Raw genomic sequence first — 18,386 nt, 5'->3', positions numbered from 1 at the left:
GGCTGACGTTAAACATAGAACTACCCAGTAGGATCATACTTAAAGTGACGGATAGTACATAAGAGCACATACTTGAAGCAACAGGTAGGACTTAAGGCAACAGGTAGTACCTAGTGGTGAAGTTTATGGTCCCTATCTCATCTCTTTGAGACCACCTCCCTACAGTACAGCCCTCCTATCTGAGAGCCAAACTACAAGTGACGCCTTACACAGGTTGGACACTGTCAGCTTCCCTCAAGTTTTGATGGGAAATGTAGGCGTCCTAGTTTTACAGCTTGGCTCTCCATTACAGCTGCAAGACCAGGATGCCTACATTTCCCATCAAAACTTGAGTGAAGCTGACAAGTGTCCAACCTGTGTAAGACATCACTTGTAGCTTGGCTCTAAGTAAAAAGCCCTCTTGAATAATTCAGTTTTGCATCGTTTGTGGAAAGTCAGGCGAATGGGAGCTTTACTGGCTTCCTCAGTTCCATAGGGTGGGGGGGCCACCACAGAGAGTGCATGTGTACCAGATAGCTGCTGATTTTGCCCATGTGCAGGGTGGTACCTGCAGGAGATCTTGTTCAGTTGAGTTTGTGTCAGATGAGCCTGAAATTCTAATCCCCATACCTCACTTGGGAAGTTGGATATACCCAGATGGGACATGTGGTTCCCCAGTTAGCTGTCTCTACAGTATGTGGAGCACCTTCCCCCTTGACACACACTAGAATCTTCTTGTCAGAAAAGAATCTGGAAAAGCCAGCCTGGAAATCCAATATTCTGCCCATCAACTGTGCGTAAAACCAGTTTGATGTGAACGGTGATTATATGAAGGTTCCTGGGCCCTAGACTGGATTTGCTGTTGCTATTTCACCAGGGAGGCAAAGCAAAGAGGTCTTGCACGTGATGCAAATTTTGCTAATTTCAAATACATATCTCTATTACTTTTGTGGGGGGGGGGGAGTGAAAGTCCCTGCATGCAAAGCTAATCTGCAGTTGCAAGCTGACGAGATTCTCTGGTGCGTCTTGATCAGCACCGCTCCAAATCTAGTGCAGAACTGCATTCTCCACCTGCTTCTATGGCATTCTCTCTTATTCTTTTTTTTCCCTGTCGTGTTTGCCTGCTGACGTGACTAGGGAACAGGATAGGAAGGGACGAGTGCGGAACCGGCCGCCTTTGCATACAAAAAAGGCTCAATTTCTGAAAGTTGTCAAGAAATTTCTCGAAATGCAATCGCTGCTCTGCAGTAAACATATAGAAAGCCGCACCCTTCTTCCCTTCCAAGCTCTCTCCCCTTCCCCCTTCTCCCCCTCCCCATTTTCCATCCACACCCAATTTGTTTTTGTTCCTTAGCTGTCTGGTTCAGTTAACCATTTCGATGGCTCCAGGCCACTGAAGCGTTCCCTCTATTTATTTATTTATTTATTTGACTATTACGATTTGCAAAGCGTCTGCAGCATCTCTCCCTTTTACAAAAGAGACTGGTCCCCAGGGCCATCACACAGCATCCTTTTGCTGATTTGCTGCAGTGGAGACCGCAGCGCTTACAATCTGCCCTCCCCCATCTTCCCCTGTGCCGCTTAACAGCATCTCTCTCTAGCCAGTGCAAGGGGGGGGGGAAGTGGCAGCGTGGTACCCACTCACCTACTCGTGCTTTGGAATGCTTGAGTGATAGAAACATACAGAAGAAGAGGAGCCAGCCAGGTCCCTTCCCTCTCCCCCAGCAAGATGCAAGCCAGTGCCGATTCTACGAAGATGGAGTGCCTCTGGAGCAATTGGAAAGGCCAGGGTATTTGATCTCCTCTCATTTATGCATGTCTGGGGGGAAAAAAAGATTGCATGTGGGGGGAAAGGCATTAGAGAGAGCATGTGGGTTTTTCATTTCTGTTTTTTTTTAAACCATGTCTGGGATCTTTGCATCTTTGCATTATACACGTTATTAATCCGAATGGGTCGTTTTCAAAGCTAAAGCTTGCCTTGCTTATTCCCAAGTGTGCCATTCCTTAGAAAAACGTAACATCGCTTTCCCGTCTCTCTGACAATCTGGCAACTGTCACCCGCCAGCTCCTTACTGATCTTTAAGTACCACCGAGGGTAAATGAGCACAATTGCCCACTGGAGGATTTGGGAGGCAGCCCACAGCTGGGGCATTCTCCCTCTGCTTTGAGCTTGTTGCGTTTGTGTTTTGGAGGGAGCCTTTTCAAAGCATCCTTTTGGCAAGGGACACACCCATTGTGTTCAGTCTGTTGTGTGAACACAAAGCCCGTTGCAACCAGGCAGGCAACTCACTTGATGCTGGCTGTGTTTTGTCCCAACTCCCGACCACATTGTCCAATGTCTTTGCCAATTGTCGATGATTTGGACTTTTCACATTTTTAGCATGTTGTTGAAGCCATTGCCTACCAACAAACAACCCCTCTCCCCCCGCAAACAAAATCATTCTGTGATTTTGGATCATCTGTTGGACAAACAGATGGCAAACAATAGAGGCTCTCCTTCTGTCATAAGGCATTTATTTTGAACTGTGTCTCATTGGGTGTGGCTGGTTACCTTCTGGCTTTAAGAAGCTTTTCAGCCATTTTTATGCAGACTTAAGAGCTAAGAGCAACCTTTCTTTGTTTGGGTTGGGAGAGGAAATACAACCAGACACATGCTTTTGTGCATTTTGTAATGTTTCGTTTTTAATGGTGCATTTCATTTTCAAATTGCTCCTTTTTGGTTTTGGCAGACCGCATCTTCACAATCAGCATAGAACCAATATTGTTAATGCCGTTTGTGGGGTCCGGGAGGAGTTGAGGCTATATTTGAGCTGATTAAAAGGGCCTTGTTGATGTGTGTGTGTGTGCAGATGTAATTTCATATTACCAAAAAAGGATACATCATTCTTTTAACAGCAATGTGATCTTCCAATTCTTTATTAAATCAGGTATTATTTTTAGAAATCTGATATAAGCAATTGTATCTCTGCCTGGGACGAGCGGGCAACTCTGGCATGTTTGCAAACAGGTTCTTTGTAGAATTGTCTCAAGATTCTAAAGGGATTTCCTTTTTTTTTTTTGCAAAGTAGTTGACACCATCAGGTTTTGCAGTCATTTTTAGAGAAGAAGATCTGGAAAATTTCTATGTTTACATGCCTAGTGATGTTAAATTGTAAGATACAGGGCTACATCTGCTATACTTGGTTTTTATCACGCTATGCGTTAAAATATTACTCTTGTTTATACTATGGGGGGGTCAGATTTGCTAAATTAAGCAAGTGGATTAGCCTTGCCTTTTTTAAAAAAATGTAAGTTTTCTACAAGACGCAAGCTGCGCTGCTCTTGTCTGGTGAGGAATGAAAAATATGGTGTCATTTTCTCCATGTGTTTTTCCCTTGTCACCCTTTTGGTAATCAATAGCAAATATTGCTTGAAATAGATTAAAACGTTGCAGTCCACATTTAAATAGTAAACAGAGATGGAATAAATCCTCAGAATTTGATTATCTCTGATAGGACAATTGCAGCAAAAATGAGCTATTTTTTAAAAAATATCGACTCTGCGATTCTAAGAATATATTGGTAAACATCATCAAGAGCAAAAAGGAAAAAAAAAACCCTTTATTTGCTCAAAAATAAAGTTGCGTCAGATCTATTGCATTTATATCAAATTATTCGTCCAAGTAGGTTTGAGATGGCATATATGGCTTTCCCCTCCCTAATTTTATCCTCCCAACAACCCTGCAAAGTAGACTAGGCTAAAAGATAATCTGTCTGGTATATTTTAACCCACTCTTTCTCCAGGGAGCTTAGGCACAACATGAGTGATTCTCCTTCCTGTTTTTATCCTCACAACAACCTCATGAGGTAGGCTAGGATCAGAGAAAGAATTACTACCCAAGATCATTCGGCAATTCTTTGGCAGAGCAGAGACTCGAACTCAGTTGTCTCACATTTAACCTCACATTCTAACCACTATATCACAGTGGCTTTTGACTGGCCCATGGTCAACCAATGAGCTTCATGATGGAGTGAGGATTTGAACCCAGGTTTTTCCGGATGTAATCTGACTCTCTGTAACTACTACATTATCCGGGCTCTAATCTCAGGTTTTTGGTTAGTAATTGGATAGGAGACCTCCAATGAAGGCCAGGGTTGCAGAGACAGGCAAAGGCAAACACCTATGTTAGTATCTTGCCATGAAAACCCCACCAGGAGTCGCTATAAGTCAGCCATGACTTGACAGCACTGTCCACCACCAACTACAGGCTTATAAACATTTGTTAGGAATGTTTCCTCAGATATCTTCATTTTTATAGCTTCAGGCACCTTTGAATTCCCTGGAAATTAACTTTAGAACAAGTAAAAAAAAATAAAAGCCCAGGAAAATCATATAGGGAATTAGATGCTGATCAAGGGAAAGAAAAATTGAAGCTGAGAAGGTTACTGAATTTGAGAGCGTAGATCCAGAGGAGTTAGCCGTGTTAGTCTGTAGTAGCAAAATCAAAAAGAGTCCAGTAGCACCTTTAAGACTAACCAATTTTATTGTAGCATAAGCTTTCGAGAATCACAGTTCTCTTCATCAGATGCATGGAGGGCCAACAGAAACTGGTCTCCCCTCTCCTCCTCTATATTTGACCAGTTTCTGTTGGCCCTCCATGCATCTGATGAAGAGAACTGTGATTCTCGAAAGCTTATGCTACAATAAAATTGGTTAGTCTTAAAGGTGCTACTGGACTCTTTTTGAATTTGAGAGAGATGGCAAAGAATGAGAATGAGGTCTAGCAACTTAACTATGACAACATTTTAGCCTGCAAAGGCTTCATATGAAAACTGATCAAGTGGTTGAACTGTATCTGAAGAAGAGAGTTTGGACTATCAAAAGCTTATACCCTGAAAATCTTGTTGGTCTTTAAGGTGCTACTGGGCACAAATCCTGGTTGAGTTTAGAAGCTCATGCTGTTGAAACATTTTTTTAAGAAGTGCTGTGCAGACATTGCAATGTGATCAACACTATAATAAACCTGGCCTTGCCAGCGCATGCACACTTAAGGCGGGTACTGTAGCTGATCCTAGCTGACTACCTCTGTAATAGTAAAGTGCATTCATACAGTTTTTTAGGTGTGCCTTCAACTTTGGGAGAGGCACACCCAAAAAACCTTCTGGGTGGAGAAGCCCATATTTTGTGTGAGGCAGGGCTTTTTTTCTGGGAAAAGAGGCGGTGGAACTCAATGGGTTGCCAGCACAGGGGGGACCTCTTGGCGGGAGGTGGTGCCCCTGGTACCACATGTGCATGCGCAAAGTGTGCACATGTTCCTGGGATCGCACAATGACATCACTTTGGGTCAGCTGGAACAAGGGGGGAGGAGATTTTTAAAGTTTAAATTGCCCGCAGCGAAAATGGTCACATGGTCGGTGGCCCCACCTCCTGATCTCCAGACAGAGGGGAGCAGCAGCATGGAGGGGGATCTAAACTCCCCTCTGTCTGGAGATCAGGGGGTGGGGCCACTAGCCATGTGACCATTTTCAAGAGGTTCCGGAACTCCGTTCCCCCATGTTCCAGCTGGAAAAAAGCCCTGATGTGAGGTAAATGCAACTGTTTTTCTACTGTAAAAACCTCCAAAGCAGTGCAAAAGTTTTTTTAAAAAATCAAAACATGGCTGCAAAAGAAAAGCTAGATAAAAAATGAAAAGCAGACAGCAGGATAAATAAAACCACTAGAGGTTGATAAAAAATCAATTAAAACAGCAGAGGTCTATTGAAAGGCATCAGGCAATGAGTAACTCATTGAAATCCCCGGTGAAAAGCTTATAACTGAAAAAAATATCACTGTTGGCACCCCAGGAAGGTAGTCCATAATTCCAGAGTGTATTCTGAACCTACCAACAAAATACGCTCAATATAACTGGCCTTCTCTCCGCTTTGGTAACAGTACAATCCTAAACACAATTGCACCTTTCTAAGTCCATTAAAATCAATGGACTTAGAATAGCATAACTAGGTTTAGGATTGCATTGTAAAATATGAAAAAGAGTCCAGTAGCACCTTTAAGACTATTCAACTCTGGGGGAAAGCAGCCTTCAGGCTTCTGCCAAAGGGTAAGGCGTAAGGGCATGGACCCTTTGGGGAGATGCAGCTGTTTCCCAATAATGCTTTTCATTCTGGAGGCCCATGGTGTGGTTTTTCTTCAGTCAGCTACAAAATGCTTGGGAAGGGATGGGGGAGGGATAAAACATGGGGAATGTGGGGGGGGGAGTGAAAATACGTTAAGCTTGTGTAATTCAAAATGGTGTCTGCAACTCTGAGAATCTGGCGGTCAAAAAATAGGTTACAAATTCAGTCATAACAATACAGATACATCACAATAGTGTCCAGGCACAGTAAATGTGTATGTAGGTGTACCTGAAAGCACAAGCTAGATGTGTACAGGGCAGATGTAGGTAAATGGGGGGTTAGACAGAAGCAAACGTCTATCAGTGGCTGCTAGCCATAAAGGAGCCTCCATATTCAGAAGCAGTAAACCTAACCCTACCAGGTCCAGGTTGGGAAATTCCTGGAAATTTGGGGGGGTGAAGCCTGGAGACGGTGGGGTTTGGGGAAGGGAGGAGCCTCAGAATGGTGTAATGCCATACAGTCCACCCTCCAAAGCCGCCATTTTCTCCAGAGGAACTGATCTCTGTCACCTGGAGATCAGTTGTAATTCCAGGAGATCTCCAGCCACCACCTGGAGGCTGGCAACCCTATCTGAAATCCAATGCTAGGAGGCAACCTTGGGGATGGTCTCGGCCTCTGCTCTGATTGTCCCTCCAGATGAATCACCGATCTAATCCAATCGGGGTCTTCTTACGTTCTTATGTTCAAACCTAGTTTGTATTTCTGTATATCTGTGCACGTACGTCCCTTTGCTTTTATAAGCACTCCATGGTAAAATACGTATAAGAGGTTACAAAATCCTTGTATCAAAGGAAGCACCCAAGCTTTCCTTTTTCCATCTGTGGAGATGCACACCAGGTTGCTGATGGATTGGTTATCTCCTCCCCCCCAAAAATGAATACTGGAATAAGAAGAAGATATAAATGCAACATAAACAAATGGCAAATGACTAACTTTACGTTAGCATCTTTCAAAAATTAGAAAGTGACACATTCTGACTCAGCTAGGATGGAGCTGTCCAACACGGACCTGCATGTGATGCTTAGACATTTGCCAGCATATTGCCTGCAAAATCGATAGCAGGCAGGAGTGCATCTCCGATGATGTCATCCTATTGAGCGGTTAGCACCGATGCTGCTTGCCGATGCCTGATTGCTCAGTTGTCATTTGGATAGGGTCTTTGCATGGTGGCAAGAGTTCCTTGGGTCTCTGTCTTCATGGTAATTCTTTCATTTGTACTAAAAACTGCTTATAGCGTTTTAAAAACAGGTCAAATACGAAGGCAAAATACAGGCCCCCTCCCAAAAAATCCAGCAAAAGATCTATTGGAAAGCAGCAAAAGAGAACAAAGGATCAGAAAATGGCATTGGTGCAGTCATTAAAAATGATAAAACCTTGCAATGAATAGAAAAAATAAAAAGGAGACAATAAGAATCAGCCATAAGCAGATAAATCAACCAGGAGTTCTATTCAATAGCTGCCAATTGTCCTGCAGAACAAAACAGATAAAGTTCACAAGGCCAAAAAAGCAAGGTTGCTTCCACACACGTTGGATAATCCACTTTCAATACGCTTTAGTGAACGTTTATAACTGATTTTCCATGTGTGGAACAAAAAAATCCACTTCTAAAGGATAACTAAAGTGCATTGAAAGTGCATTATTCAACGTGTGTGGAAATGGCCTTAGTGTCAGCGTAGGTTTCCTGGGGCAGGGAGTTCCAAAGTCTAGGAGTGCAAAAAAAAAATCATGCATATCCACCAGTCTCACCTCGCCTAACCTTGACATGTGATGGCAAGCTCGTGCCAGTTGATCTGAGGGCACAGACAGGTTCCTATGGGTGAAGGAGGTCTCTCAGGTATTTTGGTTCTAAGTTGCTTAGAGCTTGAAAGGTCAAAACAAGCCGTTTGAACTGAGCCCAGAAACAAATTGGCAGCCAGCACAGCTGAATATACAATACGACTGAAAGATGATCTCCTCTGCAGCCACGGCTGCTAGGGGGTGGGGTTTTGTTTTGTTTCTGTTTATCTATTTATGGATTTGATCTCCAGCATCTCCATTTAAAGGGCTCCTGTAGCAAGTAATGTGAAAGACTTTTATCTGAGATCCAGGAGATACATTTTCCCCCTAAAGCCCTGTCCTGATCCCCATGGTCTGCCTGCCTGCCTGCCTGTCTACTTATCTGGTGGAAGGTGCTGTCAAGTCACAGCTAACTTATGGCAACCCTGTTGGGTTTTTGAGGCAAGAGATGAACCGAGTCGGTTTGACATTACCTTCCTCTGCAAAGCATCCTCTCCTTGATGGTCTCCCATCCCAATACGAATCAGGGCTGACTCTGCTTAGCTTCTGAGACCAAGCTAGCCTGGGCCATACAGGTTTCTCTCTCTCTCTCTCTCTCTCTCTCTCTCTCTCTCTCTCTCTAATATATATAAAATGATAATAAAGTATTAACATTAATATAAATAAATATAAGAAATGATAAAATATAAAGGTGAACAGAAAGCAGTTCATTGTGCTACTGTGTACTGTCTGTTGCTGTAATTATGCTCCTACTGGATAGTTCTGTGCTGTTTTATGTTTTGTTTCAGCTCTCCTTCTTTGGAGGTTTTTAAGCAGAGGCTAGAGGGCCATCTGACAGCAATGCTGATTCTGTGAACCTGGGCAGATCATGAGAGGGAGGGCAGGAAGGGTTGCATTGGTGCTTGGTTCTCGTGGCCCCTTCTTACATGCCCAGGGTAAAGCCGATCACAACTTTGGGCTCGTAGCCATTTTCCCCTGGCCAGTTTGGCTAGGGATCCTGATGGTGTTTTGCCATCTTCCGAGCATGAAGCAAGGGTCACTGGGGTTGTGTGTGTGTGGGGGGAGATGGTTTTGAATTTCTTGCATTGTGCAGGGGGTTGGACTAGATAACTCTGGAGATCCCTTAAAACTTTATGTTTCTATGAGTCTATTATTTTTTGTTTTTCTTTTTTCTTCGGCTCTGTATTGGATTTCTGCTTGTTTTCCAATGTCTGCTGTCCTACTCTATTGTATTGTTTATTGAACGTCCCAGCCAATGTTCCTATTAACTTATTCTGTGTAATCCGCCTTGAGTCTTAGTGAGAAAGGGAGATTATAAATAATGTTAATAAATAAAATAAATAAACTCTAGTTCAACACTATAGGGTCGGCTACCCATACGACTGGGTTTCACTCTCATCAATATACCCCTTGGCATATCTATGTAAATTTATGGCTACATTTCTATCATAGACTTCCTTTTAGGAGTTTGGTGCAGTGCATTTGGCACTTCTCTCCTCCACTTTAACCTCACAACCACCATGTGAGGTAGGCTAGGATGAAAAAGCATGCAACTGGTCCAAGGTGTTAACCTTGGTGTTTAAAGCCCTTCACGGACTGGGACCTGCATACTTGTGGGACCGCCTCTTCCATTACGTACCCTGCAGGGTGTTGCGCTCTGCAGACAAGCAACTCCTGGTGGTCCCTGGCCCGAAGGACATCCGCCTGGCCTCAACCAGGGCCAGGGCTTTTTCCGCCCTGGCCCCGGCCTGGTGGAATGCTCTCCCACTGGAGATTCAGGCCCTCTGGGCCCTGTTACAATTCCGCAGGGCCTGTAAAGCGGAGGTGTTCTGGCGGGCCTTTGAATGAGTGCCTGCGGGTGTCCTTCTTTTGCCATCTCAGAGCCAAGCTACAAGTGACGCCTGACACAGGTTGGACACTTGTCAGCTTCCCTCAAGTTTTGATGGGAAATGTAGGCATCCTGGTTTTACAGCTTGGCTTTCCATTACAGCTGCAAGACCAGGATGCCTACATTTCCCACCAAAACTTGAGGGAAGCTGACAAGTGTCCAACCTGTGTCAGGCGTCACTTGTAGCTTGGCTCTAAGACTGCCACTTTTTCTGGGGCTGCCCTTGGCCATCTGTTATGCCCATATATGGACTCCCAAATATTTGTTTAAATACCCTGTGCCTGTACTATTTTAATGACTTTTTAAAGATGATTACTGATTTTATGGTTTTGTGATTTTTAATGTATTTTATGAATGTTGTTAGCCGCCCTGAGTCCATTTGTGGGGAGGGTGGGGTATAAATAAAATAAAATAAATAATCTTACAGACTGGAGGATATGGCTTCTTTAATTGGGTCACAGTCAAGCCATCTCATTTTGGGTCTTCCTCTCTTCCTACTGCCTTCCACCTTTCCTAGCATTATTGTCTTTTCCAGTGACTCTTGTCTTCTCATGATGTGACCAAAGTGCGATAGCCTCGGTTTTGTCATTTTAGCTTCTAGGGAGAATTCAAGCTTGATTTGATCTAGAACCCATTTATTTGTTTTTTTGACCGTCAATAGTATCTGCAAAACTCTTCTCCAGCAGCACATTTCCAATGAATCAACGTTCTTCCTGTCAGCTTTTAATCAGTAGCATATCCTGTCCATTTATCCCATGATTACTAAATCTATTGTGTCATCTTTGGTAAGAGGTGACTTTTGGAAGTCTTAATATGCCTGACTGCTTCATGGTGGCAGAGTCCATTTTAGAACTGTAGCTTTTGGCAAGGCAGGGCCAATGAAGATTCTCTCTCTCTCTCTCTCTAATCTTAGATAATGATCTTCGCTCATTTACTTGCGACAAAAGTTCTGCTAATGGGCCTATAACTTCCTGGCTCTCACTTAAATCTGTTTGTCTTTTGTAAAGCTCTCTGCTTGAGATTCTGGAGAGCTGTAGCGAGTCCTTCTCAATAGGCAAGACCAAAGGTCTGATTCAGTATAAGGCAGTTTTGGATGTCCATATGGCTGGTTTTGAAAGGGGTGTTTTTTATATAGGTTGTTGTGGATTTTCTGGGCTGTATCGCCGTGGTCTTGGCATTGTAGTTCCTGATGTTTTGCCAGCAGCTGTGACTGGCATCTTCAGAGGTGTAGCACCGAAAGACAGAGATCTCTCAGCTGGTCCAAGAGTCTTTCAGACTCAGAGCAGGGCTCTGAAGAGGTGGCATAGAAATATCCTAAATAATCTGAAAGATCGTCTGCTCACATATGAATCAGCCTTGTAGTTAAGGCTCCCCTGCCTTCTGATATGGGCCAAAGCCTTCTCATTGCTGTTTCCACACATGTTGAATAATGCACTTTCAATGCAGTTTAGCAAAATCAAAAAGAGTCCAGTAGCACCTTTAAGACTAACCAATTTTATTGTAGCATAAGCTTTCGAGAATCACGTTCTCTTCGTCAGATGCATGGAGGGCAGAAGGAAACTGGCCAAATATAGAGGAGGAGAGGGGGGATGTAAACAACTCCTTTGATATGGAGATGCAGACAGGTCCTTTTGGTGTGGGGATCAGTTTGCTTGTGTAAAGATTCAGAGGAGTTTGCCGTGTTAGTCTGTAGTAGCAAAATCAAAAAGAGTTTTAGCAATCCTTTGGAAGTGGATTTTTTGTTTCACACATGAAAACCCAGTTCCAAATGATCACTAAAGAGCATTGAAAGTGCATTATCCAACGTATGGTGGCACACCCCTGGTGGAATTCCCTCCCAGCTATGATAATCAAGCACCTGCTTTGCTGTTATTTAGTCACCAGCTAAAACCTTCTTTGTTTACCCACGGTCTTGGCAGCATTTTGCTGGGAGGTTTATAATGCCAATCTGTCATTTTAGCTGTTGCTTTATTTAGCTGTGATTTGGTTTTATTGCAGCAATTTTTTTTTAAAAAAAATTGTTTTTGTATGTAAGTCATCTTGAAAGCCAACTGGCTAAAAGGCAGGATAGATTCCTTTTAAATAAAACAAAATGAAAATAAGGTGTGGCTTAGTTCTTCAAATGTCCTCCCTGGAACAAAACAGGCACAGGTATATTTATCCAGCATCCACCATGAAAATTGATGCAATCTGTCTATTGAATTTCTCTGTAATCTCTTTTTCTTTCTTCGGTACTGCTTTCAGATCTGTATCCTTTAATGTTCCAATTCTCTCCTTGGCTCGTTTCCTACTTCTGATGAATGTATAGAAATGTTATGGCTTGTTTTTTGCAATACATTCTCCATATTTCCTTTCCTTTCCAGCTCTTCCACTAAAGATGGTATGCATTGTGAGAAGATTCTAGAAAAAAACATCTTTTGGCACATTGTGTGTATCGGAATCAGAAAACTAGAGCCAGCTAGAGCAGTCCAGTAGCACCTTAGAGACTAACAAGATTTTCAGGGTATAACATTTGAAGCTCCCATCTTCAGATGTGTAACCATGGCAGTATTGATGTGTCAGGTATTCAATCTGAATTCAAACACGGTCAAGGAACCATTGCTGGTAAATATGATCACAAAGAAAGACTCATCCCTGAAGTTCTGTCTCCTTAATCTGTGATGAATCAGTTAGTTTATGCAGGATCTAATGATTATTATCTTCTTTTCCAATGGCATTGTATAGCTTTTAACAATATTCATGCCCATCCAGAAGAGATTTTAATGGTTTCTTTGGAGCAAAGACTTCTCCGTGCCTTAAGGTATTTTCAGGTGGGTAGCTGTGTTGGTCTGCAGTAGAAGTCCAGTAGCACCTTAAAGGCCAACAAAGTCCAGTTCAAGTCCAGTAGCACCTTAAAGATCAACAAAATTTCCAGGGTATAAGCTTTCAGCAATCCAGGCCGTTTCCACACATCTTACCTTTTGACGGCACATTGCGGAAGACAGTGTCTTCACGCGCGAAATTGCGCCAGGAAGACACTATTATTGTGCGAAATCACACGAGAAGATGCTGTCTTCCACGATAACAGTGTCTTCCTGGTGCGATTTTGTGTGCGAAGACGCTGTCTTCCTCGATGTGCCAGCAAAAGGTAAGACGTGTGGAAACGGCCCAAGTTCCCTTTGTTAGATATCTGATGAAAGGAACTTTGACTCGCGAAAGCTTATACCCTGGAAATCTTGTTGATCAGTAAGGGACTAGAACTTGCTCTCCATGCCTTAAAAAAACCCTTCCCTTTATAGAAGATCTGATTTTAAAAATTAAGGCAGTTGATCTTGTGCTCATTTTTAAAAAGTAAGATCAGAAAGAACATTTTGCCTTCCTACAAAGACTGCCTGTATGGGACCCTATGGGAAATGTGATTAGCCTTGTCTACAATATAGAATTTGTACCTTCTTCTTTTATTTTCCTGTGCCTATATGAGAGGTTTGCTTTTCTGCAAAATGTGATTCAGATTTGGAAATGAATGCACAACTATGAATCCTGGAGAGAAGAAAACAATTACATTTGTGGTTAATTTAGAGAATGAGACTGTGGTAGGATTTTATAATGTGCAAGCTGATTATTGTGTCATAACAGTATATTCTCAAAGCTAAGTACCTCATTCATACTATGTTAACTATTACTATTAAAAATAGGTATCGCATTTTCTTTTATTTTGGTTCTTTTCTTTTTCTCTCTAATTTCTTTTTCTTTTTCTCTTTTCAGTTCCCTTTTTATTGAGTTTTTAAGCTTTTCAATAAAATAAAAAGTATTCAAAAATATTTTTTATTTTTTATTTTCCTCTCTTCTTTTAAATTTTTTTCTTTTCTTTCTTCTCTTTTTATTATTGTGTTTTTAAACTTATCAATAAAATTAAAAGTATTCAAAAAATAGATATTGTCCAGCAATTGTCAATGTCTCTAAAATAGTATTGTTTCAAAACTCAATGCATGGCAACAAAATTGTTGGATTCAGTTCCCAAATGAGACAGAAGGACACGCTGTCTCCAACTAGGCACAGTTGGCAGGTAAATGCTAGTCTGTGGTCTCTCATCTACAATGTAGAACTTGTACCTTCTTCTTTTATTTTCCTGTGCCTATATGAGAGGTTTGCTTTTCTGCAAAAGCATTGTTACATGCGAGGGCTGGTGGCCAATCAGAGTAGCCAGTACTGACTTTTACAGGGCAGGTTCATGAATTCAACGATGGAGCCTCTGCTTTGCATGCAGAAGGTCTCAGGTTTGGTCTCCAAAACCTCAGTTAAAAGGAACAGGTAGGAAGAGATGTGAAAGACCTGTCCCTGAGACCCTGGAGAGCTGCTGCCAGTCAGAGTAGGCAATACTATCTTTGATAGATCAATGGTCTGATTCAGTATACTGCAGATAACAACAACATTCGATTTATATACCACCCTTCAGGACAACTTAATATCCACTTAGAGCAGTTTACAAAGTATGTCATTATTATCCCCACAACATACACCCTGTGAGGTGGGTGGGGCTGAGAGAACTCCAGGGAGCCGTGACTAACCCAAGGTCACCCAGCTGGCTTCAAGTGGAGGAGTGGGGAATCAAACCCGGCTCTCCAGATTAGAGTCCTGCGCTCTTAACCACTACACCAAACTGGCTCTCAATGCATGATTCACATGCATGCATACACAAGCTCCTTGAACAATTGCTAAGGTTATCTTCTCAAGTTCAGCAATATGTGCCTCTTATAAACAAAGGAATGAAATGCAAGAGCTGAGTATTGTTTGGTCTTTGGGTTTGAATACGACTGGAGAAACTCCTTTGCAAGCAGCAGTGACTCCAGGGTTTTTGGCGCCCGCAGCCAGCCAGCGGGCTGGATGCCCCCCCCCCGCGCGTGCACACACGCACCGGCCTGCATGATGACATCACATGTGACGTCATCACAGTTGCACGCATGCCACCGGCCCGATAGCTGCAGCAGGTGGCTGGGACGGTGCTCAGGTGGCCTCTGAGCTCTCCCGCCTGCGGCTGCTGTGCCTGGCTGGGGGCGCATGCTGTTGGTGGTGGCAGTGGCAGCGCGGGGGTGGCGGTGGCACGGGGCGGGAGAGCTAGGAGGCTGCAGCTCCATGGTGCGTGCTTCCGCCCCCCATGCCTCCTCCGGCGCCCCCTCCAGCACCCCACGCCCTGAGGCCACCGCCTACCTGGCCTCAATGGGCGCGTCAGCCCTGTTTGCAAGGTTTCTCTCTGTTTCTCGATTGCTGGAATTGTGTTTATTTCTTAAAAATAAACTGGACTGTTGCAGATTTATGAGGTCTTGAGTCTCCTTAGAAATGGCACTACTCAATACACTGAAACAGAGAAGTAACATGAGGCCAGACCCAGAACCTGCTGAGGCCTAGGTAAGAAGTTACCTAGAACAGAGAAAGAAGTTACCTAGAACAGAGAAAGCCTAGGTAAGAAGTTACCTAGAACAGAGAAAGCTCAGCAGCCAGGTGTTAGCAGCAAGGAATAAGGAGCAGGTCTTGGCAAACAGAGAACTGTTTTATGGTAGCTGGTTAGAATCAGGACTAGGGACAGCTCCCAGAGGCTGTGGGAGATGCTCAGAAAAGGACCAATCAATGGCTGTTTCCACACTACTCCCCTTCATCCGGAACGCTGCGAAACATGGTGAAAAAAATGCGGAAGATAGCGTTCTGGATGAAGGTGAGTAGTGTGGAAATGGCCAATATGTGATGGACAGTTCATTCATCCCCCCACCAATTTTAAAATGAAAAATAACCACAGAAAACTGAAATCAAGAGAGGAGGAAAAGTGGGAATAGCAAAACTGTTTAATACATGCCCCTCCTTCTGTTTGCTTGTCCTCCCCCTCCCCCATTGCTATTTCTCCATCTGAGGGTTTGTATTCTGAAGGTCTTTAAGAAAAAAAGGTAGCTAAAAAGGAGACATGATGGAGGTTTATTATGTTATAACAATAACAATTTATTTGTATACCACCCTTCAGGACAACTTAACACCCATTCAGAGAGGTTTACAAAGTATGTTATTATTATCCTAACAACAATCACCCTGTGAGGTGGGTGGGGCTGAGACAGCTCTGAGAGAGCTGTGACTGACCCAAGGTCACCCAGCTGGCTTCAAGCAGAGGAGTGGGGAATCAAACCTGGTTCTCCAGATTAGAATCCTGTCGCTCTTAACCACTACACCAAACTGTCTCTCTGTGTTATGCACAATGTAGAGAAATCAGAGATAACTTTTTCTCTTTTGTGTAATTGACATATGGAACTCACTGCCACAAGATGTGGCGAGGGCCACTAGCTTTGATGAGTTGAAAAAGAGAGCTAGTCAAATTCATGGAGGATGGGTCTACCAACAGGTGTTAGTTGTGATGGCTAGATGGAGCTTCCATGTTCAGAGGCAGTTTTGCCGCTAAATGCTTTTCTGTGGATGGAGCAACAGCAGTGAAGGGCTGTTATCTGCTTGCCCTACTTGTGGGCTTCTTGGAGGCATATGGATAGCCATAGGATGCTGAACGAGATGGACTTTGGGTCCAATCCAGAAGGGCAATGCTTATTTTCTTGCAGACATAGGCTTGGACCCTATGAAGGTGTTCCAGATGCACTAGAAAGTCTCTGCCATGGATTGCGCTTCCCTTTCTGCTAAAAATTCTGTTTGCACAAGGGCCCATTGAAAACTATTGATCTTATGCAAACAAACGTTTTAGCAGAAGGGAAAGTGTGCCTTGTGATAGAGACTATTTAGTGCTCATGGAACTCATTCATAGGATCCAAGCCTTACCTTTTCTGACTGTAGACACAATCTTTGCCTTGCCCTGACCTCATCTTCGCAGGGCTTTTTTCCAGCTGGAACACGGTGGAATGGAGTTCTGGCACCTCTTGAAAATGGTCACATGGCTGGTGGGCCCGCCCCCTGATTTCCAGACAGAAGGGAGTTTAGATTGCTCTCCGTGCCACTGGAGCGGCACAGAGGGCAATCTAAACTCCTCCCTGTCTGGAGATCAGGGGGTGGGGCCACTGGCCATGTGACCATTTTTGCCAAGGGCGATTTAAACTTTAAAAAACTTCCCCCTTGTTCCAGCTGACCCAAAGTGATGTCATTGTGTGGTCCTGGGAGCGTGTGCGCACTTTGCGCATGCACATGTGGTACCAGGGGCACTACAACCTGCCAAGAGTTGCCTCCTGTACTGGCAACCCTCTGAGTTCCACCACCTCTTTTCCCAGAAAAAAAGCCCTGCATCTTCGTAAGAGTCAGGTCTTATCTTGCATTATCCAGAACTTCTAGACTTGCCGAAACAAAAGCAACGGAAATAATTGGGGCAAGTAGGCGTGCTAATCATTTTTTTAAAATGACATAATGATCAGTTTCTTTTAAGCTTTATCCCATTAAGAAACTGCCCCGTTTAGATTGTTGGAGGGATTTTTGGCAGATGTCACTGGAAGACATTTCTGCCGAATTGGCAAGTTGCCAGCATGGATGGAATAGAGATAGCTGCCGTGAAGCCATATAAGCACATCACCAAGTTTTAAGGTGGGCTTGGTAAAGGAGTGGTCCAGGGCCACAGGTAGAAGAACCCCATCCTAAGACACTCCAGGTTTCTACATGGAATTTCCCACCTCTATTTATTTACCAAAATACCTATTGATTAAAACAGCCATTTTAGATCCACAGGTTGTACATTGGTTGTGGGTGTTTCCCCCTTCCCCCAGCAGTTTCTAAAAAGTTGGTGCTGGGAGTCACCGAAGCCTTGTAGATTAAATGCCACGAGGCACTGGGGATGCGTCCGTGCAGCCTCTGGGAGTGTCCCCAGTCCTGATTCTATCCAGGTACCATAAAACTGTTCTCTGCAGGCATGATTGCCCCGTCTACCACCCATAGGGCCTCCTGTGTTGAGGGGAGACTCCACTGGCAAAAAAAGAGGAGGAACTCAGGTGTTATCTGATTCCTCCCTATTGCTGCACCTCGCCTCCGTACAATGGGGCATTTTGTTCATGAGTGCCTGGGGTTCCCAACATTTCCTTTCTGGATGTCTCAGGAGGTGTGTATGAGGCAGGATGTGGGGGTCTGGGAAGACTGGCATTTCCAAGCATAGTTTTGCTTCTGACTCATAGGATGCAACTCATTATATTTGTGGCTAATTAAATAAGCACTGGTTTCCCTGGTTTGGCAACAAATTGGTGGCTACCAATTTTTTTAATCATTGAAATAAAATGTTATTGAAGTTAGTTAACCAACAGATTTAAAATCTGAAACAAAGCCCATTTCCGATACATGCTGATTCAATACAGATCATTAGATAGATTTCATATATGGGGCAGACAATTTCATGACTCTCTGAAGGGATATGGTTTTGCATTGCTGGAGAACATTTCCAAATATCTAATGTGTTTTCTAAAGTGGAAATCTTAGTCGCTTCCAGATGGAAACTGGGGAGTGATCTGCCAGTTATTGAATGTGGTTTACTAAACGTGGGTCTCTATAAACTGATAAAATTGGTAACACACATTAAGACAGACTCCCTCTCCCTATAAAAAAGTTAATTCTTTTTTGAATCAGGGAGCCATTTTGTTAGCTACTGGGTAGCTCA

General features: G+C 43.5%; 1 protein-coding gene across 2 annotated transcripts in view; it reads left to right on the top strand.

Moving 5' to 3' along the window:
* The window catches only part of RTN1 (reticulon 1), a 179,680-nt gene that overhangs the window by 138,257 nt on the left and 23,037 nt on the right, over window positions 1-18,386 (top strand). Inside the window, exon 1 of one of the 2 annotated variants that reach the window (XM_054971530.1) lies at window positions 1,709-1,769. The exons of the other annotated variant lie outside the window; for it this stretch is intronic. Coding sequence (XP_054827505.1) covers window positions 1,709-1,769 — 61 coding nt within the window. Of the gene's footprint in view, window positions 1-1,708; window positions 1,770-18,386 lie in introns of those variants that run through there. 2 annotated transcript variants of the gene reach the window in all.

Source organism: Eublepharis macularius, chromosome 2 (assembly GCF_028583425.1).
Source record: "Eublepharis macularius isolate TG4126 chromosome 2, MPM_Emac_v1.0, whole genome shotgun sequence".
Lineage (NCBI taxonomy): Eukaryota > Metazoa > Chordata > Lepidosauria > Squamata > Eublepharidae > Eublepharis > Eublepharis macularius.
The sequence above is the reverse complement of the archived record's forward strand: the minus strand, read 5'-3'. Positions and strand labels throughout refer to the sequence as shown.